At 37.7% G+C, this 22,327-nt stretch overlaps 2 protein-coding genes and 1 long non-coding RNA gene across 3 annotated transcripts; 1 reads left to right on the top strand and 2 right to left on the bottom strand.

Annotated features, from left to right (window-relative positions):
• The first annotated feature begins 911 nt into the window (after positions 1-911).
• LOC112192956 (pleiotropic drug resistance protein 3) lies at positions 912-8,188 on the top strand. The gene is made up of 24 exons (XM_024332904.2): positions 912-1,315; positions 1,645-1,768; positions 1,929-2,014; positions 2,144-2,228; positions 2,339-2,498; positions 2,590-2,666; positions 2,787-2,840; positions 2,935-3,025; positions 3,135-3,436; positions 3,507-3,785; positions 3,912-4,225; positions 4,395-4,555; positions 4,640-4,743; positions 4,832-4,985; positions 5,091-5,213; positions 5,313-5,383; positions 5,491-5,823; positions 5,920-6,210; positions 6,333-6,416; positions 6,528-6,661; positions 6,770-6,997; positions 7,165-7,336; positions 7,428-7,682; positions 7,785-8,188. Exons 1-24 carry the CDS (start codon positions 933-935, stop codon positions 8,049-8,051), a joined length of 4,332 nt encoding a protein of 1,443 aa, XP_024188672.1. The 5' UTR covers positions 912-932; the 3' UTR covers positions 8,052-8,188.
• A 5,840-nt stretch (positions 8,189-14,028) lies between these two features.
• On the bottom strand, positions 14,029-16,602 carry LOC112192960 (protein SHORT ROOT IN SALT MEDIUM 1-like). Its single transcript, XM_040516061.1, has 8 exons — positions 16,414-16,602; positions 15,719-15,811; positions 15,593-15,640; positions 15,308-15,425; positions 14,878-15,076; positions 14,653-14,716; positions 14,445-14,545; positions 14,029-14,326 (listed from the first exon to the last, which is right to left on the bottom strand). The coding sequence occupies exons 5-8, from the start codon at positions 14,958-14,960 to the stop codon at positions 14,212-14,214; spliced, it is 363 nt and encodes a 120-aa protein (XP_040371995.1). The 5' UTR covers positions 14,961-15,076; positions 15,308-15,425; positions 15,593-15,640; positions 15,719-15,811; positions 16,414-16,602; the 3' UTR covers positions 14,029-14,211.
• A 1,306-nt stretch (positions 16,603-17,908) lies between these two features.
• On the bottom strand, positions 17,909-19,237 carry LOC121052099. The gene is made up of 5 exons (XR_005807979.1): positions 19,065-19,237; positions 18,778-18,872; positions 18,559-18,675; positions 18,185-18,236; positions 17,909-17,937 (listed from the first exon to the last, which is right to left on the bottom strand). It is a non-coding gene; the product is annotated as an uncharacterized LOC121052099 (long non-coding RNA).
• Positions 19,238-22,327: the final 3,090 nt, after the last annotated feature.

Genomic DNA, 22,327 nt, shown 5'->3' with positions numbered 1-22,327 from the left:
GTTCAGCTGTGTTCCGAGTCCGATGACTTTAAGGTAACAAATTTTTACTGCCCTCTAAATAAGAACATGGTGAGCTATAATGTATGAAAAAGAAGGATGGGGCAACAAAGAGTCAAAGAAAGTGACAGATAGGTTCATAATGCATTAGTCATAGAACGATGCATGGTTATCTTGTATCTCTTACCAAGCAAGGCAATGTTTTGTTTTGTTAAATTGACTCACCTTTGTTTAGTCAAATTGATAATGATAATTAAGGACAAATATATCGTCACCTGTCTGTTTAATAATTTCTAACATGTGGTGCCCAAGAAAGGGTAGTGATGCAAAACCTCATGTCATTCTTATTTCCCAAGTATTCTTCTCTGTTAAGACTCCATTGAATTAGTCAGCTCAATATTTTATCACATTGAGTTTGAACTAGTGGATAGCCAACCAAGGATCACTGATTTTGAGATATGGCGAGTTTGATCCTTGGCAGGACGCAGTATATCGTTACAATGGTTACTTGGTCGGCTGTTTTATAATCCATAATCGAATATTCACTTGCTCGAAACTGTCTTGTTTGACTGAAACCCTGCTCTATCACAGTGCAGAAATGTGTTTATGAAGCAGTATGATTGAGCTATACAGGATATATTTGCTTACTGAAAGAGCCAGGGTTTAGAAATGATCCTGATTAATTAGTTGATATATCTAAATCCTCTTTAGATTATTATAGACCAATCCTGAACAAGTCAATGATTCACCCTTACCAGCTCACATGTTTTTTTTTTGTTTGTTTTGAATTTCTCTCCTACAAGAATATATTCTAAGTAGCATCATTTTCAACTTTCTTGGACACCAAGGATAAGAATAATGCCAGCTTAAGTATCCTGCATATTTATATACTCCTCCAGTCAGTTATTCTTCAAACTGTCACAAAGTTAATAACTATGGCTCAGATGGTTGGCAGAGATGACATAGAGTCACTTAGAATTGAGTTGGAAGAGATAGGAAGAAGCTTTAGGTCATCAATTCAGAGTCGTAACTCCAGTTTCCGAGCCAATTCAGCATTGAGTTCTGCCAAAGATGACACTGATGCTCAATATGCTGTGCAGTGGGCAGCCATTGAGAGACTGCCAACGTTTGAACGGCTCAAATCATCTTTGTTTGACAAGGGTGATGATGGAAATGAACTTGATGGTGAAGGAAAGCAGGTGGTTGATGTTACCAAGCTTGGAGCTATGGAAAAGCATGTCTTCATAGATAAGCTCATCAAGCACATTGAGAATGACAACCTTCGTCTCTTACGTAAAATCAGAAAAAGGATAGACAAGTAATCCCTGCCTTCTCTTTTGCCTGCTTATAATATATGTGTCAATTCAAATGGAGTTGATGCTGCACTTACACGTATACTTGAATGGTCTACTTTTAGTGTAGATGCCAGTGGATATTTGAATCCAGTCATTATGCATATAGAAATCTTAATAGTCAAGTCAGATAAGGTGTTGTTGATAGTTCTGAAGTGTTGTCATATCTCAATTTACCTAAACTTCCATTCTGATGTGTTGATAGGACATTCGATGATTGTATTCATTCTTTTAGCCTATTCATTCATGTGGTATTAAATGTTTCCTTGTGGTTCATCCTTAACTGTTTTTGTAGGGTTGGAGTAAAGTTGCCCACTGTGGAGGTGAGGTATAAGAATCTCAGTGTCGAAGCAGTGTGTGAGGTAGTTCATGGAAAGCCCCTCCCAACTCTTTGGAACTCTGTCAGAAGCACGCTTTCTGTAAGTAGAAAAAGTTCACTCCATATATGCAATAAATTGTGTAAACAACATAAGTAGGATGCTCATCTTTTTTTGCCTCCAGAGTACAGTAGCTTACAAGTACTATATATGTTCAACTGGACTTCAGGACTACTAAACATGATTTGATTTTTCTGCACAGCTCTTTGCCAAGTTTCTAGGTTCCAAGACACAAGAGGCCAAGATAAGCATTATCAAAGACTTTTGTGGTTCAATAAAGCCTGGAAGGTAGGCTACCGTCATTCCCTTTACTAAGTTCAACTTTCCTAATCCGACTTCCTTTTAATCTTCGGGTCTTTGTTGTATATGAACCAATTATATTAATGGACCTTTCGGTGCTTATTCATTCTATTGCAGGTTAACTTTACTGCTTGGCCCCCCAGGATGTGGGAAGACCTCCTTTTTAAAGGCTCTATCAGGAAATCTGGAAAAATCGCTCAAGGTTTTGTAGTATCTTTATACTTGAATATCTTTGTTAATGAGTTGCTTGGGAGAAGTTTGTTTTCTTACTTCATAGTTGCTTGGTTTGTTCAATGACTTTTTGTCCAATAGTTCTCTGGTGAAGTTACTTACAATGGACAGAAGCTAGCAGAGTTCATCCCCCAGAAAACATCAGCTTATATAAGCCAATTCGACCTGCATATTCCTCAGATGACTGTCAGGGAAATACTTGATTTTTCAGCTCGCTGTCAGGGTATTGGAAGCCGAGCCGGTAGGTTTGCCGTGTTCTAGATGATTATTATTAGTTGTATACAACTTATTGATACAGGATAGTAATGGTCATTTGTTTTCTGCCTACAAAGATATTATGCTGGAAGTCAGTAAAAGGGAGAAGGAGGCAGGGATTATTCCACATCCAGATATAGATACTTACATGAAGGTACTTCAAGCTTTTCTTATATGATCGTTCCTTGTTTATGAGTTCATTAGTATGTTGCACCTTGTGTTATCGGTCAAGGTTATGCTCCCTTTGTTATGACATTGAAAAAACTTGTAACAGGCAATTTCTCTCGAAGGACTGAAAAGAACCCTCCAGACGGACTACATTTTGAAGGTCACTCTGTTCAATTTTTAGTCTCTTTTCCTATAATTTGTGTCTGCATAAGTATTTCTTAGTTTTGTTACAATTTATGGTCATCATTTTGCAGATCCTTGGACTTGATATATGTGCTGACACTCTAGTTGGAGATGCCATGCTAAGAGGTATATCTGGTGGTCAAAAGAAGAGGTTGACAACAGGTAATGCAAATAGAGATTGGTCATAATTAGCATTTGCTTGTTGTTACTGAAGTTACTGATTTTCAACATCAACTTTGATCTAACTTGGATGTGAATGGTAATTTTTCAGCGGAGATGATCATTGGTCCCACAAAAGCTTTGTTCATGGATGAGATAACAAATGGTCTAGACAGTTCCACTGCATTTCAAATTGTTGCTTGTCTTCAGCAGCTGGTGCATATAACAGATTCTACTTTACTAGTTTCTCTTCTTCAGCCAGCACCGGAGACATTTGAGCTCTTTGATGACCTTATTTTAATGTCAGAAGGGAAGATTGTTTATCATGGTCCACGGGATCATGTCTTGGAGTTTTTTGAGGATTGTGGGTTCAAGTGTCCTGAGAGGAAAGGGGTTGCTGATTTCATCCAAGAGGCAAGTGAATTGCAGCTTATAACTTTCATTTCTTCATATTAACGCATAAATTAACATCTTGGTTCTGCAGGTAATCTCTAAGAAAGATCAAGCACACTATTGGTACCGCATGGAACCTCACAATTATGTCTCAGTTGATATGCTCTCAAAAAAATTAAAGGCATCTTCTTTTGGGAAGAAGCTAGATGAGGATCTTTTAGAGCCATTTGATAAGCTTAAAGACAATAACAATGCTCTTTCCTTTAGTGTGTATTCTCTTTCTAAATGGGAACTTTTTAGAGCTTGTTCGTCAAGAGAACTTCTTCTCATGAAGAGGAATTCTTTTATCTATGTATTCAAGACAGTTCAGGTCAGAGTTTGTGCTATTGCATTTATACCTATACTCATTTGGAGTTGAACACTTATAATTCCTATTTTTATGTCTATATCGAAGGACTTGGGAATTCTGAGACATGCTAACATTTTTTCACTGCAGATTATCATCATTGCATTTATCACCATGACTGTATTTCTGAGGACTCGTATGGATATTGATGTTCTTCATGCAAACTACTACATGGGTTCCCTATTCTTTGCTCTTACCATACTTCTCGTGGATGGAATTCCTGAGTTGTCTATGACACTTCAAAGACTAGAAGTTTTCTATAAGCAGAGAGACCTGTGTTTTTATCCAGCTTGGGCTTATGCAATTCCGGCAACACTACTGAAAGTACCTGTTTCATTTGTGGAAGCCCTGGTTTGGACTTCTCTTACTTACTATGTCATTGGATACAGTCCTGAGTTCCAAAAGTGAGTTCAAGTGAACAATAAGCTTATGTTATTTGTACTTTGAGTTTGCTTTGAATCATCGTTAGTTTATCGACTTGTCATCTTAATGTTTCTGGAAGTTAAGTGCACAAGATATTTCACACTATGCTAATTGTGGCTGAACTTTTGTTATGATATGATTTTCTTTCAGGTTCATCCTCCAGTTCTTTCTACTTTTTGCCGTTCATTTAACATCAATATCCATGTTTCGCTTCCTGGCATCATTCTTTCAGACCATGGTTGCCGCAATGACAGCCGGTAGTTTTGCAATATTGTTTCTGTTACTATTCAGCGGATTCATTATCAAAAAACGTAATTCGAGTTTACCTTCTCTCCCTTTCTTTTATTAAAATCAGCTGAAGAAACATATATAATTAGTTATGTTGGTGCTTGCAGCTTCCATGCCTGGTTGGTTAGGGTGGGGATTTTGGGTTTCCCCACTGACATATGGGGAGATAGGCCTCTCTGTGAACGAGTTTCTTTCTCCAAGATGGCAAACAGTGAGCAACTAATGTCATTTCTGCTAATTAGTCTTATTTGAGGTAATTGAAATTACATTCTTCAGTTTACTAATCATATTATGTTTAGATGCCATCAACAAACATTACTATCGGGCATGAAACCCTTGAAAGCCGTGGACTAAACTTTGATGGATATTTCTACTGGATATCACTTGGTGCCTTATTTGGATTCACAATGATTTTCAACATAGGATACATCTTGTCCTTGAGTTTCTTGAAGTGTAAGTTAACTTTCCTTTCCTTTTCTTTTTTTCTTTCTGTTATTCTATTTTAACTCGAGGACTGGAACTTAAAACACATTGGTTCCTCCCATTATCTACATTCAGCTCCCGGATCATCTCATGGTATCATTTCACATGAAAAGCTTGCCCAAATTCACAGAACTGATGATTCCCTCGATGATGCCCAAGTGAAAGAAAAGTCTAGAATTCATCCTTCTAAAACCACTGGTATTGGTCACAAATTTGACAATAAGATTTTTGTTCCTTTATTTGTCTCCTATGATTCCACAGATCAGATTTTACTGTTGCCTTTTTTTTAATTAACAGGCAAGATGGTCTTACCCTTTACTCCATTGACACTGGTTTTCCAAGATGTGCAATACTATGTTATTCCTATGGTAACCCTATTTAGGATTAATTAGCATAAAGTTTGATGTGTTTGTAGTGTTAAAAGCTTTTGACATCACATGACGTTGTTTGTTTCTTGCTTATATTCGTATTCCAGGAAACCAGGGAGCCAGGATTTAATCAGAAGAAACTTCAACTTCTAAGTGACATTACAGGGGCATTTAGACCTGGTGTTCTTACAGCATTGATGGGCGTCAGTGGCGCTGGGAAAACTACTCTTCTTGATGTTCTGGCAGGCAGAAAGACTACTGGCTGCATTGAAGGAGACATAAAGATTGGTGGATATCCCAAGGTTCAAGAAACATTTGCTAGGGTATTGGGTTACTGTGAGCAAACCGATGTTCATTCTCCACAAATCACTGTAGAAGAGTCTTTGATGTTTTCTGCTTGGCTGCGCCTGGCTTCTCAGATTGACTCAAAGACAAAAACTGTAAGACTGACATTTATAGAATACCGAATCAAATGTTTGGTTTTAAATTCATTTTTGAGATAATATTGTCTAAAGATACTATGTCATCTGTAACAGGAGTTTGTCAATGAAGTCCTTGAGACCATTGAACTTGATGGAATAAAAGATGCCTTGGTTGGAATACCTGGTGTTAGTGGTCTATCAAATGAGCAGCGTAAGCGGCTTACAATTGCTGTCGAGCTTGTTTCAAATCCCTCCATAATCTTCATGGATGAACCTACAACTGGTTTGGATGCAAGAGCTGCTGCAATAGTCATGCGAGCAGTGAAGAATGTAGCTGATACGGGAAGAACAATTGTTTGCACCATCCACCAACCAAATATTGATATATTTGAAGCATTTGATGAGGTAAAACCAAAAGGCTTTGTTTGTAGTTTGCATCATGCTTAGACAAGGTTGTTACAGTGTCTTACAAGTTGCAGCAAGTCTTATCAAATCTTGATGAGTAATTTTTTATTCTTCAAATGAAGCTAATTCTTTTGAAAACTGGAGGGCGTATGATCTACTCAGGACAGGTGGGTCAGCACTCGAGTAGAGTTATCGAATATTTTCAGGTTAGTTTGCTTGTGTCATCAGGACTGGGACATACTAGTTGCCTCAAGCAAAATAAGTTTGAACAAAACTTCGGTCTGCTGAACTTTCTTTCTTTATAAACTTTATGGCAGAGTATTCCTGGCGTTCAAAAGATCAAAAGTAACTACAATCCAGCTACATGGATGTTAGACATCACTTCTACATCAGCTGAAGCTGAACATGGTATTGATTTTGCCCAAATATACAGAGAATCTAGTTTATATGGGTGAGTACAGTTAATTAATTATCTAGTTACGTGGTATGGAGTAATGTTGAAATTTTTTTATGTTAAATGTTTGCCTGATATGACAGCTTTCCTATAATACATTTGCAGGAATAATATAGAGCTTGCAAGACAGTTGAGTACTCCACCTCCTGGTTCCAGAGATCTGCATTTTGCTACACGCTTTTCACAAAATGGCTGGATGCAGTTCAAATCTTGCCTATGGAAGCAGCACTTGTCTTATTGGAGGAGTCCGTCATATAACTTGATGCGCATCATGCATACGGTTGTATCATCTCTAATTTTCGGGACATTGTATTGGAACCAAGGGAGGAAAATGTAAGTACTTATCTGCTCTGTGTGTGCCTGTGTGCATGTTTTTGAAGTTTCATCTAATGGAAAATAATAAACAAAAGTATTCTATCCTACTCATAAGTTACAGTGTTACACATACTCATATCTAACCACCACTTTTTCTGTTTTAATTTGGCTCAATATTCTGTTAGAACCGACCAGCAGAACTTATTCAATATACTTGGTTCTATGTATGCCGGTGTCATCTTCTTGGGCATAAATAACTGCGCAACTGTTCTGCAATATGTTGCCACAGAGAGAACTGTCATGTATCGTGAAAAATTTGTGGGGATGTATTCACCATTGGCCTTTTCGGTTGCACAGGTACACTTTTCTTAGAAATGTCTACTTACAAGTTTTAAGTACTCACAAGAAGCTTAAAATTCTTATTGTGCTAAGTTCTTGCTATCTATAGGTGGTGGTTGAACTTCCCTATATATTTATCCAGGCAGTCTTATTTATGATCATCACATATCCAATGATTGGGTATTATGCTTCAGCATATAAGGTTTTCTGGTACTTCTATGCCTTATTTTGTTCACTGCTATACTACAATTACATGGGAATGATGCTCGTTTCGTTGACGCCAAACTTCATGGTAGCTGCAATTCTATCTTCAGTGTTCTACACAGTGTATAACCTGTTTGCTGGTTTTTTGATTCCTAAGCCGGTACGCCCGAGCCTACTAATTCTCATTAACATGTTTGGATCCATGCAGAGAGCTATAGTAAGAATTAGGAAATATGACTTTGATATGTTGTTGTTCTTGCAGCAAATTCCGAAATGGTGGATTTGGTTGTATTACCTGACTCCCTCATCTTGGTCACTAAATGGTTTGCTCACTTCACAATATGGAGACATAAACAAGGAGATTATCATATTTGGGGAACCCAAAACAGTGTCTGCCTTCTTGAAAGACTACTTTGGGTTTCACCATGATCAGTTGGCTCTGGTGGCACTAGTTCTCATTGCATTTCCCATAGCTTTTGCATCTATTTTCGCCTACTGTATCGGACGGTTGAACTTTCAGAGGAGGTGATCAAAAAGTCCTCTCTTCTCAAAGAATGGATGTGTTGCGCATATATCAGTATATACCATAGCCAGGAAACCATTTCTTTGCTTCGTTGTAGTTACTATCAGTGGTAGCATATGGTTGTAACTTTATATATTCATCTATGTTGTAGGAGAATAGAATTGTGTTTATTATTGATAATAGGAGCCCTTTATATAGGGAGTTTACAGAGTACACAAAAGGTAACAGAATCGGAATACAATTAGTATACCTAGGGTACTTTCTTATTAGAACTCTAAACCCTAGTTTGTAGAGGCACACATTATGTCGATATCCTTCAACACTCCCCCTTGTGCCGCTCAAACTTGGTGATGACACTTTAATTGTTGCCTCGTTAAAAACCTTGCCAGGTAACAAAAACCCTGTGGGACAAAAATAACCCTGGTCGAATGACAAAAAGAGCACAACACGTCCTTCACTCTTCGAGATCGAACATGTAGACATCATGCCTCCCCCTGATGTCAATATCTCCCCCTGATTGCTACAATCATGGGAGTTCAGATAACTTTCTCAATCCGATGCTCTTCACATGTTTCTCGAAGGTGGATTCTGGTAACGACTTAGTAAATAAGTCCGCTACATTATCCTCTTATCGGATTTGGTTCACTTCAGTATTTAGAAGTGCTTGTTGTCATTTTGATGGAGGGGAGGAGGAGCACGGAAGGTGGCATTCTGCCTTGTGGGGTCCGATCCCACACTTCCGTCATCTCTTTTCTCTGTAGGGATAGAACAAGCCCATATCAATCGTACCTCTCAAATATCGAAAGATTGTCTTTATACCAATCTAATGGTGTTGCGTTGGCGCGGAGCTATATCTAGCCAACAAGTTCATAATAATTGAGGTGTCCGGTCTTGTATTGTGCTAGGTACAATAATGTGCCTATTGTACATAAGTAAGCACTTTCGCTATTAACACGTCTTCGTCATCATCCCTGGGACGAAACGGATCCCTTTTAGGGCCAAGACTACGGACGACCATGGTGCATCTTTGACTTTATCAAAAATATCTATTGATACGGTATACAAGTTCTGAATCTACACAAAACCGTGTTCTCCCAAGGTCCTTCCTCTCAAACTCGGATTTCAAGTGTTCAGCGGTTTCCTTTAACTCTCAAGGGTTCCAATTATGTTTATCAACATAAACCGCGACAATTGCAAATCCGGAACTTGTCATGGAAACGCGTGGGCATAGTTCATCATATCCCTTCCCAATCAAGTAGTCATTTTAGTGAGCATTTCAACCTCGTTGCAAATACTTGACTTGGGTAAATAAAGTCCACAAGAACTTTCATTATATTCCGTATCTAGATCCCCATAAAGAGACGTAGTGACCACATTCGTAAGCTGCATGTTCAGTTATTTGGAAACTACCAAACTAACAAGGTAGTGGAGTGCAATGACATCCATTACGAGAGAATATGTCTTCTCGTAGTCGATTCCAGGGCGTTGTGAGAAACCTTGCGCCATAAGGTGAGATTACCATCTCTTTTTCTCATCACGCTATCTAACGAAGACCTGTTAACGTCAATAGGTTTTATGTTAGGAGGTGTTGGCATCTCAGGCCCGAAATCCTTCATCTTCGTTAGTGAATCCAATTCAACCTGGATCGCATCTTTCCATTTAGGCCAATTTTCTCTACGTTGGCATTCTTCAACGGAGTAAGGTTCGATGTCATTGGTATCAATAATTCCACGTCCTCATGTACACTAGTGTAGTTCGTAGAGATCTCTATATTTTCAGGAATTGGTTCTAACATTGAGGCGTCCTCCAACGATGTCTCTTGGACATAACCACAATCCAAAATATTCTCATGAGACGGATTTTGAGTATCAATGATCAATGAATCAAGTTGTGCCAAACTCGCTCTCTTCTTAAGGAGAGAATCCATCGAACCTATGGGTCTCCTACTCTCTCTAGTGGAACCCATGGCCTATGACACCATTATGCCACCTTTGTGGCGTCACCATTCTACCATCCATGGTAGTGGTGCAGTACCTGACTTGGATACACATTTACGCAAGCGTACGTATCATTGTCAAGATAGGGAAATATTATGCCCAAGTTTATCGTACCACGGGGATTAGTGGCTAACCCACAATCCTTGGGTAATCGGAAATAAAGACACTTAGCAAACAAAGAAAGAAAAAGAAAAAAAATAAAAATGTCAATCTAAGGCACCAAGCCTTAGCAATGCTTGGCTTTAATTTTCACCAAAGCCTAATCAAAACTAAGAACCTAGTGGTGAATATGCACAAATGAGTAGAAAATTGTAGGAAGTTTTGAATTGTGAATTAACTAAATTAAACGCAACCGAAAAGTAAACTAAACAACTAATTAACGAACTAGAAAATTAAATTTGGGTTTTCAAATTAATGGGAACATGATAGTGTTGGATCATTCACACTAACTATCTTGCAAATATCGATGCCAATTTCACAAATGCATGCATTTCCTATATGTGTCGAGTCCCGTATTTAGTACCGGTTAAGGCTACTAAACCAATTATCCTTTCGGTGTATCGATTATGCCGGTTAAGGCCACAATCAACTCTCTAATTTGGGCATTACGCCGGTTAAGGCCTCAATATCCAAAATTAGAGGCCTAGAGAGCAAGATAATAGAGACCCAAGCAAGCTTAGCTACAATTAAGCTAGCTAATGGTCACCACACTTAAATCCTAGATGCCATAAGACTAATAAGTTGTCAATTTATTAATCTATTCATCACAATTGCCCACAACATAATTTCAAAGGGTGACAAAGCCTAGAAACATGCTTCTAAGGACCAATAAATTCGAATTTAAAGCATACACAATGGAACTTGCATTTATTAAAATTAAAGCATCAATATTTATACAAGATGAGTTAGGGCTTCACAACCCTAACTCCCAAAATTGAACTACTCACTATCCATAGTCAAATACATCATCAATAACAAATAAAATTATGGAATAGATAATAAGGAAGAGAGGGGAGAGTTAGCTTGTCTCACTTCTAGCTATGGGCTAGTATGAACCAAGTAATTTCTTCACCCAACTACCCAAAATGGAGGTGTGGTGCTCTTGGTGATGATTCCTTTGAAGCTTTGAGTGAGACCTTCTAAATTCCCAAAATATTACTAAGAAAATAATAAAAAAATATGATGGGAAGGTGATTGATGGGAGAGGGCAGCCCTCCCCGTTTGGCTCTGCGGCGCTATGTGTGTCTCAGGTGATTGCAAAGAGAAAAGGGTATATATATATATATATGGCCTAGGTTAATTAACTTATTAACGTGTGTGTGGCTGTTCGTGTACAAGAAGAAAGAAAATGAGATAGGGACACGTGGCAGCGGCTGAGAGGAAGAAAGAAAATGAAAAGGAAAATAAAAGAAAGGAAAGGAAATGGCTGCACGTGGGAGGAAGAAGAAGGTATCAGCCATGCTGACGTCATCATGACGTCAGCAAACTTAAAAAAAAAAAATAATAATAATTATTATTATTTTCACTTTTTCCTTTTTTTTTTCTTTTTTTTTTCTTCATCTTCTCCGTCTTCTTTCTTCTCTCGTCGCCATGTAATTCCACACATACTCTCGGAGGCAATTGAATTCCGCTCCCTTGATGGCATTGATCATGGTTGACCCGTATTGACTATTTCGTCCTTTTGTCGGAAACTCCAATTTGCTCTAATTTTTGCACCAATTTCTCTCGTTTCCACACAATTCCGCTTATTTTCTACAAAATAGTAAAAAAAGATTAATTACATATTAATTGACATGAGGATTGACTTATTTCTAGTGTTTTAGATATAATTACACGCATATAAATGAGTATAATCACACCCCCACACTTGAACTTTGCTTGTCCCCAAGCAAACTAAATGTAAATTAATTGCCAAAAAAATCTATTAACTCAAACACAAATGGTCAAACATAAAGAAAGTGTGGTATTAGCCTTTCCAACCATAATCCTCAGAGAATTGATTATGTACATGACCATGAGTTCGACAAAGCATGATATAGAAATTATAAATTTGTAAGGCAATTAAGATGCACATGTAAGAAATGCTCAAGTATATGCATGTGTTGACCATCACCCCCACACTTGAACTTTGCTTGTCCCCAAGCAAACTAAATGTAAATTAATTGCCAAAAAAATCTATTAACTCAAACATAAAGAAAGTGTGGTATTAGCCTTTCCAACCATAATTCTCAGAGAACTAATTATGTACATGACCATGAGTTCGACAAAGCATGATATAGAAATTATAAATTTGTAAGGCAATTAAGATGCACATGTAAGAAATGCTCAAGTATATGCATGTGTAAACCATGTGTCATATCAATCCACCATAATCAAATAGACACATAGAAGACCCGATATAACCCACTAAACTCACATAGGTTCACTAAATATTACCGCTCAAGTGTTTAGGGGCTATATGTATTTCACTCAAAAGCAATTTCACAACACGCGTCGCCATATGCTTGCTCTTCGATCTCATCTCCGCTAGGTAACCCACAACATTCAAGATTAAGAGGTCTTTTATTTGGTTGTAATGGGGCTAAGGGCAAGTGGCTATAAGAAATAAAGGATGGGGAAAGACAAAGTCCATGAAAATCGGTGAAGCAACTCTCTCTTGTAGAGATTTAAGATTTTGCTTATAAATGCTAACTCACTCACTCTAATCCCAATATACAACTCACGCTAAACTACGTAATACTTTTTTTTTTCTACTTCACACAACCCTTTTTTTTTTATTCTTCTACTTTTCTTTTCCTTGAACTTTTTTTTTATTTTTATTTTTTTATGAAAATTTCTTTTCTATACAAATCACTTACCCCACACTTATTTTTTGTAACCTCACACTTTTGACTTTTCTCTTCTTTTGAAGCACTCAAACATAAAGTCATTCTCTCGAATCGCTTCACCAACTACCATGGAAGGGTAGGATAAAAGTGTTTAGGCTAGGTAGGGATTTGTGGTGGTAATGAACAAAAAGGCTAAAATATATACATAGGCTCAAAGTGGCAATCTAGTGGTAAATATCTTTGGGCACATGCTTTGTAACGCCCCAAGCTGCACCTCACCAGCTTAAGCACGTCACAGTGCCGCGAGCCTCTAAAATATAAACCGAACGCTCGATTTACATCCTAGAGAACCGCTAGGCATTTTGTTTGAAAACTTTTCGTAGAAACACAGCGGAAGCTACAAATGTTTTTGAGGTGAAAACTTGAATTGCTAAAATCTATTTCGTTCGTCCAGAACTTGGAAAAAGGCTCACACGGGGTACGAATTTCGATGAAAGAGAATTCAACTGAATTTAACCCGAGGCTAGATAACAACAAGCTCCGAAGCACGAAGTTTGAGAAATGAGATTTAGCACAACTCCAGACAAGGGTTTACCGAACTTGTTATGCACACCCAGCTCCGTCCGCTATTGTCCCGTCACCAGTGCACAATACCTGCATTCATACTGTTGTAGGGGTGAGCTTTCGTCCTCGCTGCTCAACAGGAACTCTAACTCGACTAGGCATGAAACCAATAAATAGATTTTGGAGCTCCAGTATGAAAATAGGCTTAAACCAAGTATTTAAAAATGAACGACAAACTTTAATATTTTCAACTTGAAAACTGATGCATGATGCTTAAATAATTACGGCGCCAAATCCAAGTGTTACCTGATGGCCGGTCCCATAGACCCACTACACGACCTTACCTCAAATCACTACACCAAAAATGGTCTTTTACGGCCCACCATGTGTGCAGTAAAAGGCTATTTACGGCGCACAAAAACGGGCTGTAAAAGCTCGCGCCGTAAAAGACCCATGTCTTTTACGGCGCGCAAAAATACGTCATAAAAGAACAATTAACGCGCCGTAAAAGTGGTTCCACAAATGTTATTGAGGTCATTTACGGCCCACGTTGCGCGCCGTAAAAGACCTCCTATTTAAGGCATACCCCTGCACGCCGTAAAAAAGTGACTGAATTCCTATTTAAGGCGCACTCTGAGCGCCGTAAATGAGGTCTTTTCAAACAAAAAAAAAATTATATTGCTCAAATGTCATATTCATATTACCCTCATGTCATATATATAAGAAGCTGAATGTAAAAGAAACTCTTCATAAAATTTTCATCCCAAACAGATGCCACTACATATATCTCTTACACTTAACTCGATAAGATGAGTACAAAATCAAATCTGTAAGACTTAGTATCACACCACTGCAGCAAAGGGTTGAAGGTAAAGCTGCCAACAAGCTCATCCTGTAAAGAAAAAATGGTGAACAAGTATTTCAGCTCTATCAGATTCAAAGATCTTATGAGTACAAGTTCACATTCAATAAACTGAAGTTCATGTTCCATTTTTATAAATTTTAACTACCAGTATCCAATGAAGAAAGACACAGACAAATCTGGGACGAATATGACAATAATCTCTTTATGGCTAAAGAATCCATCTTTCCCAATCCTATCGTAGTGTATCTGCACATGCCAAATATAATGAAAACCTAGTCATGAATTAAACCTGCAAAATCAAACTGACTTGCAACTACTTAACCATCGCAATAATTATAAGGGAAAAGCTATACCTTAAGAAAATGATTCCAATTCTTGCAGTTCTGCAGATCAAGTTTCGCAACATCCTTTCCATATCTACAAAGATAACATCATTCAATATAATACCAAAAGTAGTATTGTCTTTGCCACTAAATAATAGATAGCAAGCAACACAAACCTTATTGCAGTTTGAATTAAAGAGTTATCATCAGTAGTATTGTCTTTGCCACTAAATAATGATAGCAAGCAGCACAAACCTTATTGCAGTTTGAATTAAAGAGCTATCATCAACTGATGGATCACCACCATCAGTGGAATTCCATGGACCACTAATTGTCATGAATGAGCGGTGTTTTTAAGAACTTTCAGATGACATCTCCTCTAAAGCATTCTTGCTTATCCCACTCATCAAGATAATCTGGAAGAGGGATAGAAAAGTAGGATAGTCATGATTCTCTGTATTAACAGAAAGAAAACAGACAATGTCAGGATCCTATATATGTATTAACAGAAGTAAAACCGACAATGATCATGCTTAGAATCTTCAATTATGTTGAACGTAAACTCTAATTTGAAGAAGGTTCCAAATATTTCTCTATTCCAGGAATTAACACTGGTTAGTTACCTAACTTTTGGGCAATTTAAAGAATAGGAAACGCAAGGAGGAAGGTCAAAGAAGTAACCTACCTTCACATTCCACACAATATTCCCACCTCCTGATATTGCAGGTTCTTCAGCCAATATTTTAGTTGTTGGCTCTTTCATTACAGCTGCACCCTCTTCTTCCACCTAATCATGCTCAAAACTGTGACAACACACTAGGTTTACACTTCTTTGAGAAAAATAAAAAATAATAATAATATGCAAAGCACTAATATGTGTTTTTCAAAGAAGCTAAAGGATTCCATATCCTGAAGCAAGATATGATCTTTTGAAAATAACTTGGACAAGACAACGTCAGAATCATGATACCTGACAGGAGTCCGGATAGAAAGTTGAAGATTCTTCCTTGGCCACAGCCTAAGACACCAAAATGTCACACTTAAATATTATGCACTTAACCATTTAAGAAGCGAGAAAAGAAAAATAGAGACAAACCTTGCAGAATTCTGAGGGTATAAAGAGCCTGGGATATCGTTTATCCATTGAAAGATAATCCCTTTCTACATCTATCAGGCTGGATGAGTAAGCCTGCAAAAAGAAGATGTTGTTATTTGTCGAGAAACTCAGCAATTTACATTGCCTAATCAGCCCACCACATACATAAATACTATAACAGTATAACTGCAGACACATATTATCTCATTTACTGAGCATTCTCATTCTCTTCTGAGGTGAATTGATCCCATCATGCTATGAACACTAAAGCTTAAAGACAATGTGGCCAGAGGGCAATAAATATTGATCAAGCCAAAAGCAGGAAAAAAGTCACAGAAAAGCAGAAAAAAGACTTATAAGGATTATATTATATGTAATGAGAAGTGACAGATGCATATGGGCTTACAGAACTAGCAGAAGGGATTTCTGAATCAGACATTTACGAAGCCCCACAACTTCAACCAACCAAGTAAATGTTTTTTACATAGTTACAAAGGATCAAGTTTTCAGCTTTTTCCTGATGCATTAAACACTGTACAAGCCAGAAAGAATTACAACTTATTTTTAAAGCTTTTCCAGAACTTCTTCCCATGCTAAAAATGATTGAAAAACTTTCAGTCTGCTCTTTGTACTGTGGTCTTAAACAAGAGGATGTACAACTTTTGATCCATTGAGAAATACATAAAGCCACTTACTGAGTGTGTGACAAAAGACCCAAAATTTGTTCCTACAATGCAGTGCCATGCTGGTCCATATACTCCATCAAATTCCTACACAAGAAAAAGTAGCACAACCCCACAAAACCACACTAATCAATCATAATCTCACATACCCAATTCAAATCCGAACTCAAACAATTAAACTGGCCATAATCAACAACCAATCAATTTTACCTTTACACAACAAGAAAAATGGCCTTTTGCAAGGAATTTTTTCTTTGATGATCTTTGAGTCACATATTCAAGCTTTTGTACCTCATATGGACATAAGGTTCAGAGAGTTTCTGAAATGCTATAATTGAAATACAGAAGATACTTAACTTGCCAGAAGATAACAAAAAGAAAAACAAGCAAAGAGAAAGCTTTACGTGATGTGCCAGGAACTATAAGAAGTGAATGACACTCATGATGGTGCTAACTATGAAGCTTAAAGGAAATAGATAGTGAGCATAACAGAAGCAAAAGTTGCCACATTAATTTAAGAACACAAGAAAAAGTTACCACATCATTCTCAACCTATTATTTACTATAGTTCCCCAGTATGTCTTAGGACATTCTCCTACAGAGCTGCTGCACACTAAGTTCTTTTGTTCATATTTTAGTCTGTTCCAGAAAGACCCTTGATCAGATCCATGACCTCTAGGAAAATAGGATCTGCCCTGCTTCACCCCGTGGAAGCAAACATGTTATTATTGATCCCATTAGTCATTCATAGTTACGACTGACGAATATACAAGCTAGAGTTAGAAATCTAATTGAATATTAAGTTACTAAAGAAGAGTATTTTCACTGTTTTTTAAAACATATGGCCACATTATTATACCTACAGAGCTGCTGCACACTAATGCTTCACATTTGTCAAGTGTGGCTTCTCTTACACGGCTACAACAACAAGTTTCGAAACCAAACCATTCACCCCCTCCACCTTCTAATAAAAATATGAAGTTTCAAACTATTAGGTACATTCTTTTGAAAAGATAATACCCACCAAAGACTAACTTTGGTTGTTAGTGCTACCCAGTACGTGTCAAAAAAATGTAGGGAACGTAAGGGGTTGAAAATATCACTACATGATTGTTGTAGAAATACAAAAACATAAATCTCACCCTGGAGAGCAAAGAGCATATGGAGGATCCCATTGCCTGCCCCTTTAGTGTATGTCTTCCTGAACATGGATGACTAAACAACACATATCAAAATAATTGAAAAGCTTTTTATCATCTTCCAAAGCAACCAGCAAGGAAATTAGAGGAGTACTTATCTAGCTAATAAACCAAACATTGGACCCATGCAGATGGTAACAAAGAAAAACTCCAATTGCAAGATAATACTTGACCTATCATATTCTACTGAGGCACAGAGAAAATTTAAAGTGGAATAGATTGTAATAATGATGGTGATGGGAACCAAATATATTACCTCAATTTTAACTTTATATATGGATTGAGTGTATCAAGCTTAATAACATACCTAGAGAATATGTTCTTAGCTTTTAAACCCCTGTTTTTGCAGCAAACCATAGAAGAGAACAAAGAACAATTAGTAAAGAATATATCTAATAAGTGTACAACTACACACTTTAAGCTAGAATATTTTGAGTTAGAACTCAGAACTAACATGGTAACTGATTAGAACAATAGATAACTTAAATCACCCGACAAAACTAGAGGCTCTAATTCTTTTAATCAAATTTGGTTTTGAGTAACATTAACTTTTAAGAAATCTAAATCTAAGAGTGTTACTATACCTCAAGAAAATACTTATGGTACTTCCAATCGGCACCGCTTGAACAACTCTACCTGCAACGAAGCCAAAAAGAACAATTTCAAACAGATGTCATACGAATGAAACACAAGCTTGGCACCCAAAAGATTGAAGCTTTCATAAAGAAGCTTGCGAGGCTGAGAAAGAGTAGATAGTGTGGTACTACAATAAAGAAAAATCAAAATCTTGAAATTCACTTGAAATTCAAATGCAATCTGACAAACTCTAAGCAAATTGCATTCACAACAAAACAAAATTAAACCAAATGATACCCAAAATTCATTCGAGTCAAACCTAAACCATTAATTAAAAGCCATCGAAATTAAACCCATGAGAGACAGAAGGAAAGAGAGATACCAATTTCACCAGCGCGAGACAATAGAGAGGGGTGGAGATGACGACGCTTGTTGGGGTTTCTCGCTAAAGTTTGAGGGAATGATGGCTGGGCATCGCATCGATTTGAGTCTAGAGCTACTGCCAATCATAAATACAAATTTGCACTGAGAACTTGAGAAGACAGAAGGCATAGCTAGCTAGATTTGGGTGTCTGGGATTTTAGCTAGATGGTATAGCTACCTTGTCATAGTTCTTCAGAAACTCATCCAAATCGTGCATAAGACTTTGATATGCTTGAACCGAGTCATCTACCAAGTTCAGAAACTCCGTCGCATCTATCAAACCAATTCAATACATTCAATCAAACCAAAAGTTTCAGATACTACATATCAAGCAGACACCCCTCTTAGATAACCAAATACCCAGCTATAAATCCTAAATTTTAGACAGACCCGGTTCACTTTTGAGATAAAAACCCAATCAAATTTACCAAAATCCATATGAACCACAATATCATATGGCCATACCTGAATTTATGATTAGAAATCACAATCTGAGATGTTCTCTTCGTCCTCGATTGAACACACAACCCCTGTCGCGAAATCCGATAGCCCAAGAGAAGAACTTGGGTCGGGAAGAGTTGAGATTTTTGCAAGAAAACTGGGTGATTAGACGAGAAGAAGAACTTGCGGAGGAGAACTCACGGGAAGGTCTGGGATTTTGGCTATTAGGTTTGGGGCATTGCGAAGTTGCGAACTGGTGAGGAGTTTGACTTTCTTAGAATAGAAAACTAACAAAAGTTAGTAAATTTCGGGAAAGTTGAGAAAATAGGAAAGAGAAACTTGAGAGGGAAACCAAATCTTTCAGTGAAAATTTCGCGCCTTAAAAATCATTATTTACGGCATGCTTCTTTGCGAGCCTTAATTAAGCTTTTTTAGAGATGTTTTTACGGCATGCTTTTTTGCAAGCCGTAAATAAGCTTTTTTGTATGTTTTTACGGCGTGCTTAAAATGTGCGCCGTAAAATATATGACACAATTATGGCATGCTATTTCTGCGCGCCATAAAAGACTAGCTGACAAGGTTATTAACGGCATGCTATATATGCACGCCGTAAAAGGGTAAATGAGAAAGGTTATTTACGGCGTGCGTAAAATGCACGCCGTAAAAGAGTAACATTTACGGCACGAAAAATTGCACGCCGTAAATTTTGCGCAGTAAAAGCCTTGAATTCTTGTAGTGAATTTATTCATCACCAGGTAAGCGTAGCGAGAACGTCCACTACCTAGCTATACACACGTACCGAGTCCGTGATTGCAGATACTCGGACGACCGGCATAGCTAACCCTCCGGAGGTTTAGGGGATCGAACCCAAGGAAGTCAGTGCCCCTTTCGCTCTCAAGCCATCACATCTCTCACAATTTGGTTAGTATGCATTGCATTTTAACATAACCAAACCGTACCACCCATCATGCATATTTTAACACAAGATATAAAGAAACAACTAACCGAGGAGAGTCCTGAATCCCTACCTGGATTCCGATGCTTTCTCTCACGTACTCCGAGAGTCGCGAACCTTCTGTTCCTCGGGTGACTGGAGTCCTGAGTTCCGACATTTCGATAGTTACTATCTTTTGAACAATTTATGTGAAATATCGACGATTACTAAATCGTCCAACCAGCCTTTCCTGGGTTGACCAGGAGTTAACCAATTTGACCATGTTTGACCAACATTGACTAGTTTGACCACATTTGACCAATCGAGATAGGTTCGATAATTAACTTAGATTATCGAACATTCACTTGAAATTACGATATTCACCAAACGTATATTGAGTGCACCCGAATACTAAGGCCACCCAATATATATGCTTATATATCAATTTCTTTCACTTTATTTCTTTCACTTTCTATCCATTTATCTCAAATTTACTTAACAATTTCGTTGCATAGTAATTCGATGGAATTTACTATGGACACCCAATACTTTCCGATTTTCATACAAGGTGTACCCAAAATTAGTAAGGACACCCAAGCTTCTTAACTTGACCATTTTTCGATTATTCCACAACCAATTCACAATTTCTTATCACAACAGCCACAATTCAAACACGCACTGAATGAAATTTCAAAACCATACAAAGCCTTCGACATTTAATTAAGGTATCAACAAGACTTTACTTCTACCATTATCCAAGTAAGGTCTAGCTTACCCAGATATTCAAGTATACCTTCAGACAACGTTTCTGCAAGTTTATACCCATAATTGAACCAATCATCATAGCACCACAATTGTCAACAAGCAACTAAACCAACTAAACTTGTTCCAAGATTCTCACAAAGACGTCACCACCTCAACATGCATGAACCATAAACCATGAACATGATTACATCTTGACAGCTTACCTCCTCGATCAAACTAGTGAGCGGGATCACTGCTGCCCAAAGCTCTTTTTAATTCCAATTCCGACTCCGAGCACTCGAAGCCACTTCCAAATCCTATTTCTTCTTCGGTCCGACCTCAACTATGAATCAAGACCCATAATCAACAAACTTATACAACTTAATTTCAAACTCTCCAAGAACGAGAATCTGGGTCATGGAAGCTTACCTGGGTTAATTCAACTCCAAAGTCTTAATCAACTAATCTCATATGCCAGATAACTCTTCCATGATCTCCTTTAAGGTTGTAGCCACGAGTATCATCTGCGGTGCTCAACGAGAATTATCAAAGGAGAAGTTTGAGATTGATGGAGTTGGTTGATCAGGTGATAGTAGCTCTGATCTGAATTGTGCTGTGTTGTTGGTGGATGTCTAGGTGTCGTTAAGAGAATCTAAAAAGGAAGGAAAAGGTCGGTCGACGTGTTGGTGTAAGATTTAGTCTCTAGGCACGTGGTTAAGTCTCAGACAAACACCTCAAGCAGCTCATGCAGTCTTAATTGAGCTACTGTTCTAACCCAACCACTCACCAAGTTTAATAACGTGGGCTAACTCAAAACCTTGATAAACTCAACTTGTACCAGATACTAAAGCCCAACAAGAATCTTTATTTCACTTAACCTAAAATTTTCACGAACTCATCGAGCCGTAAACTTTACCATCCACCTCCTAAATTGAGGATTTCACTTTGTGCAAAATTCTGAAAATATTCTTGAGCACTTTGACAATTACCGAAATCGTAAATATGTAACTTGTCAAACGATCTCAATTTAATCTCGATGAATTTTTCTAGGGCTCACATGCTTCTTTGGCCATGGTGGTATATAGTCCTAATGCCTCCATCTTTTCTATCATGTCGCAAGCTAAAAGTAGCCTCGAGAGGTCTCAAACAAGTTCTGGATACGCATTGTCATGAAATTGTACACACATGAAAGAATAAGTGAATGAACGATGCATACACTATGTATATAGGCACAAAAACTCACAAATAAGGGCATGCAAGTTAATCGAATAATCTATATGCTTCTTTAATTATGATGAACGAACCTAACATAGGCTATGTGCACACATATAGTCAAGCATAGATCACATATGCACTCAATTACAAAACAAATTCAAAGTCCTAGATCATGCTCAATCTATTCACAATCACCATTGACTTGACTCATAAACTTTCGCAAGCGTACGAATCGTTGTCAAGTAAGGGAAATATTGAGCCCAAAGATTATCGTACCACGGGGATTAGTGGCTAACCCACAATCCTTGGGTGGTCGGAACTAAAGTCACTAAGCAAACAAAATAAAAATAAAGTGAATAAAAAGGCTAATCTAAGGCACCAAGCCTTAGTAATG

Source organism: Rosa chinensis, chromosome 3, assembly GCF_002994745.2.
Source record: "Rosa chinensis cultivar Old Blush chromosome 3, RchiOBHm-V2, whole genome shotgun sequence".
In the NCBI taxonomy this organism is placed as follows: domain Eukaryota; kingdom Viridiplantae; phylum Streptophyta; class Magnoliopsida; order Rosales; family Rosaceae; genus Rosa; species Rosa chinensis.
The sequence above is the reverse complement of the archived record's forward strand: the minus strand, read 5'-3'. Positions and strand labels throughout refer to the sequence as shown.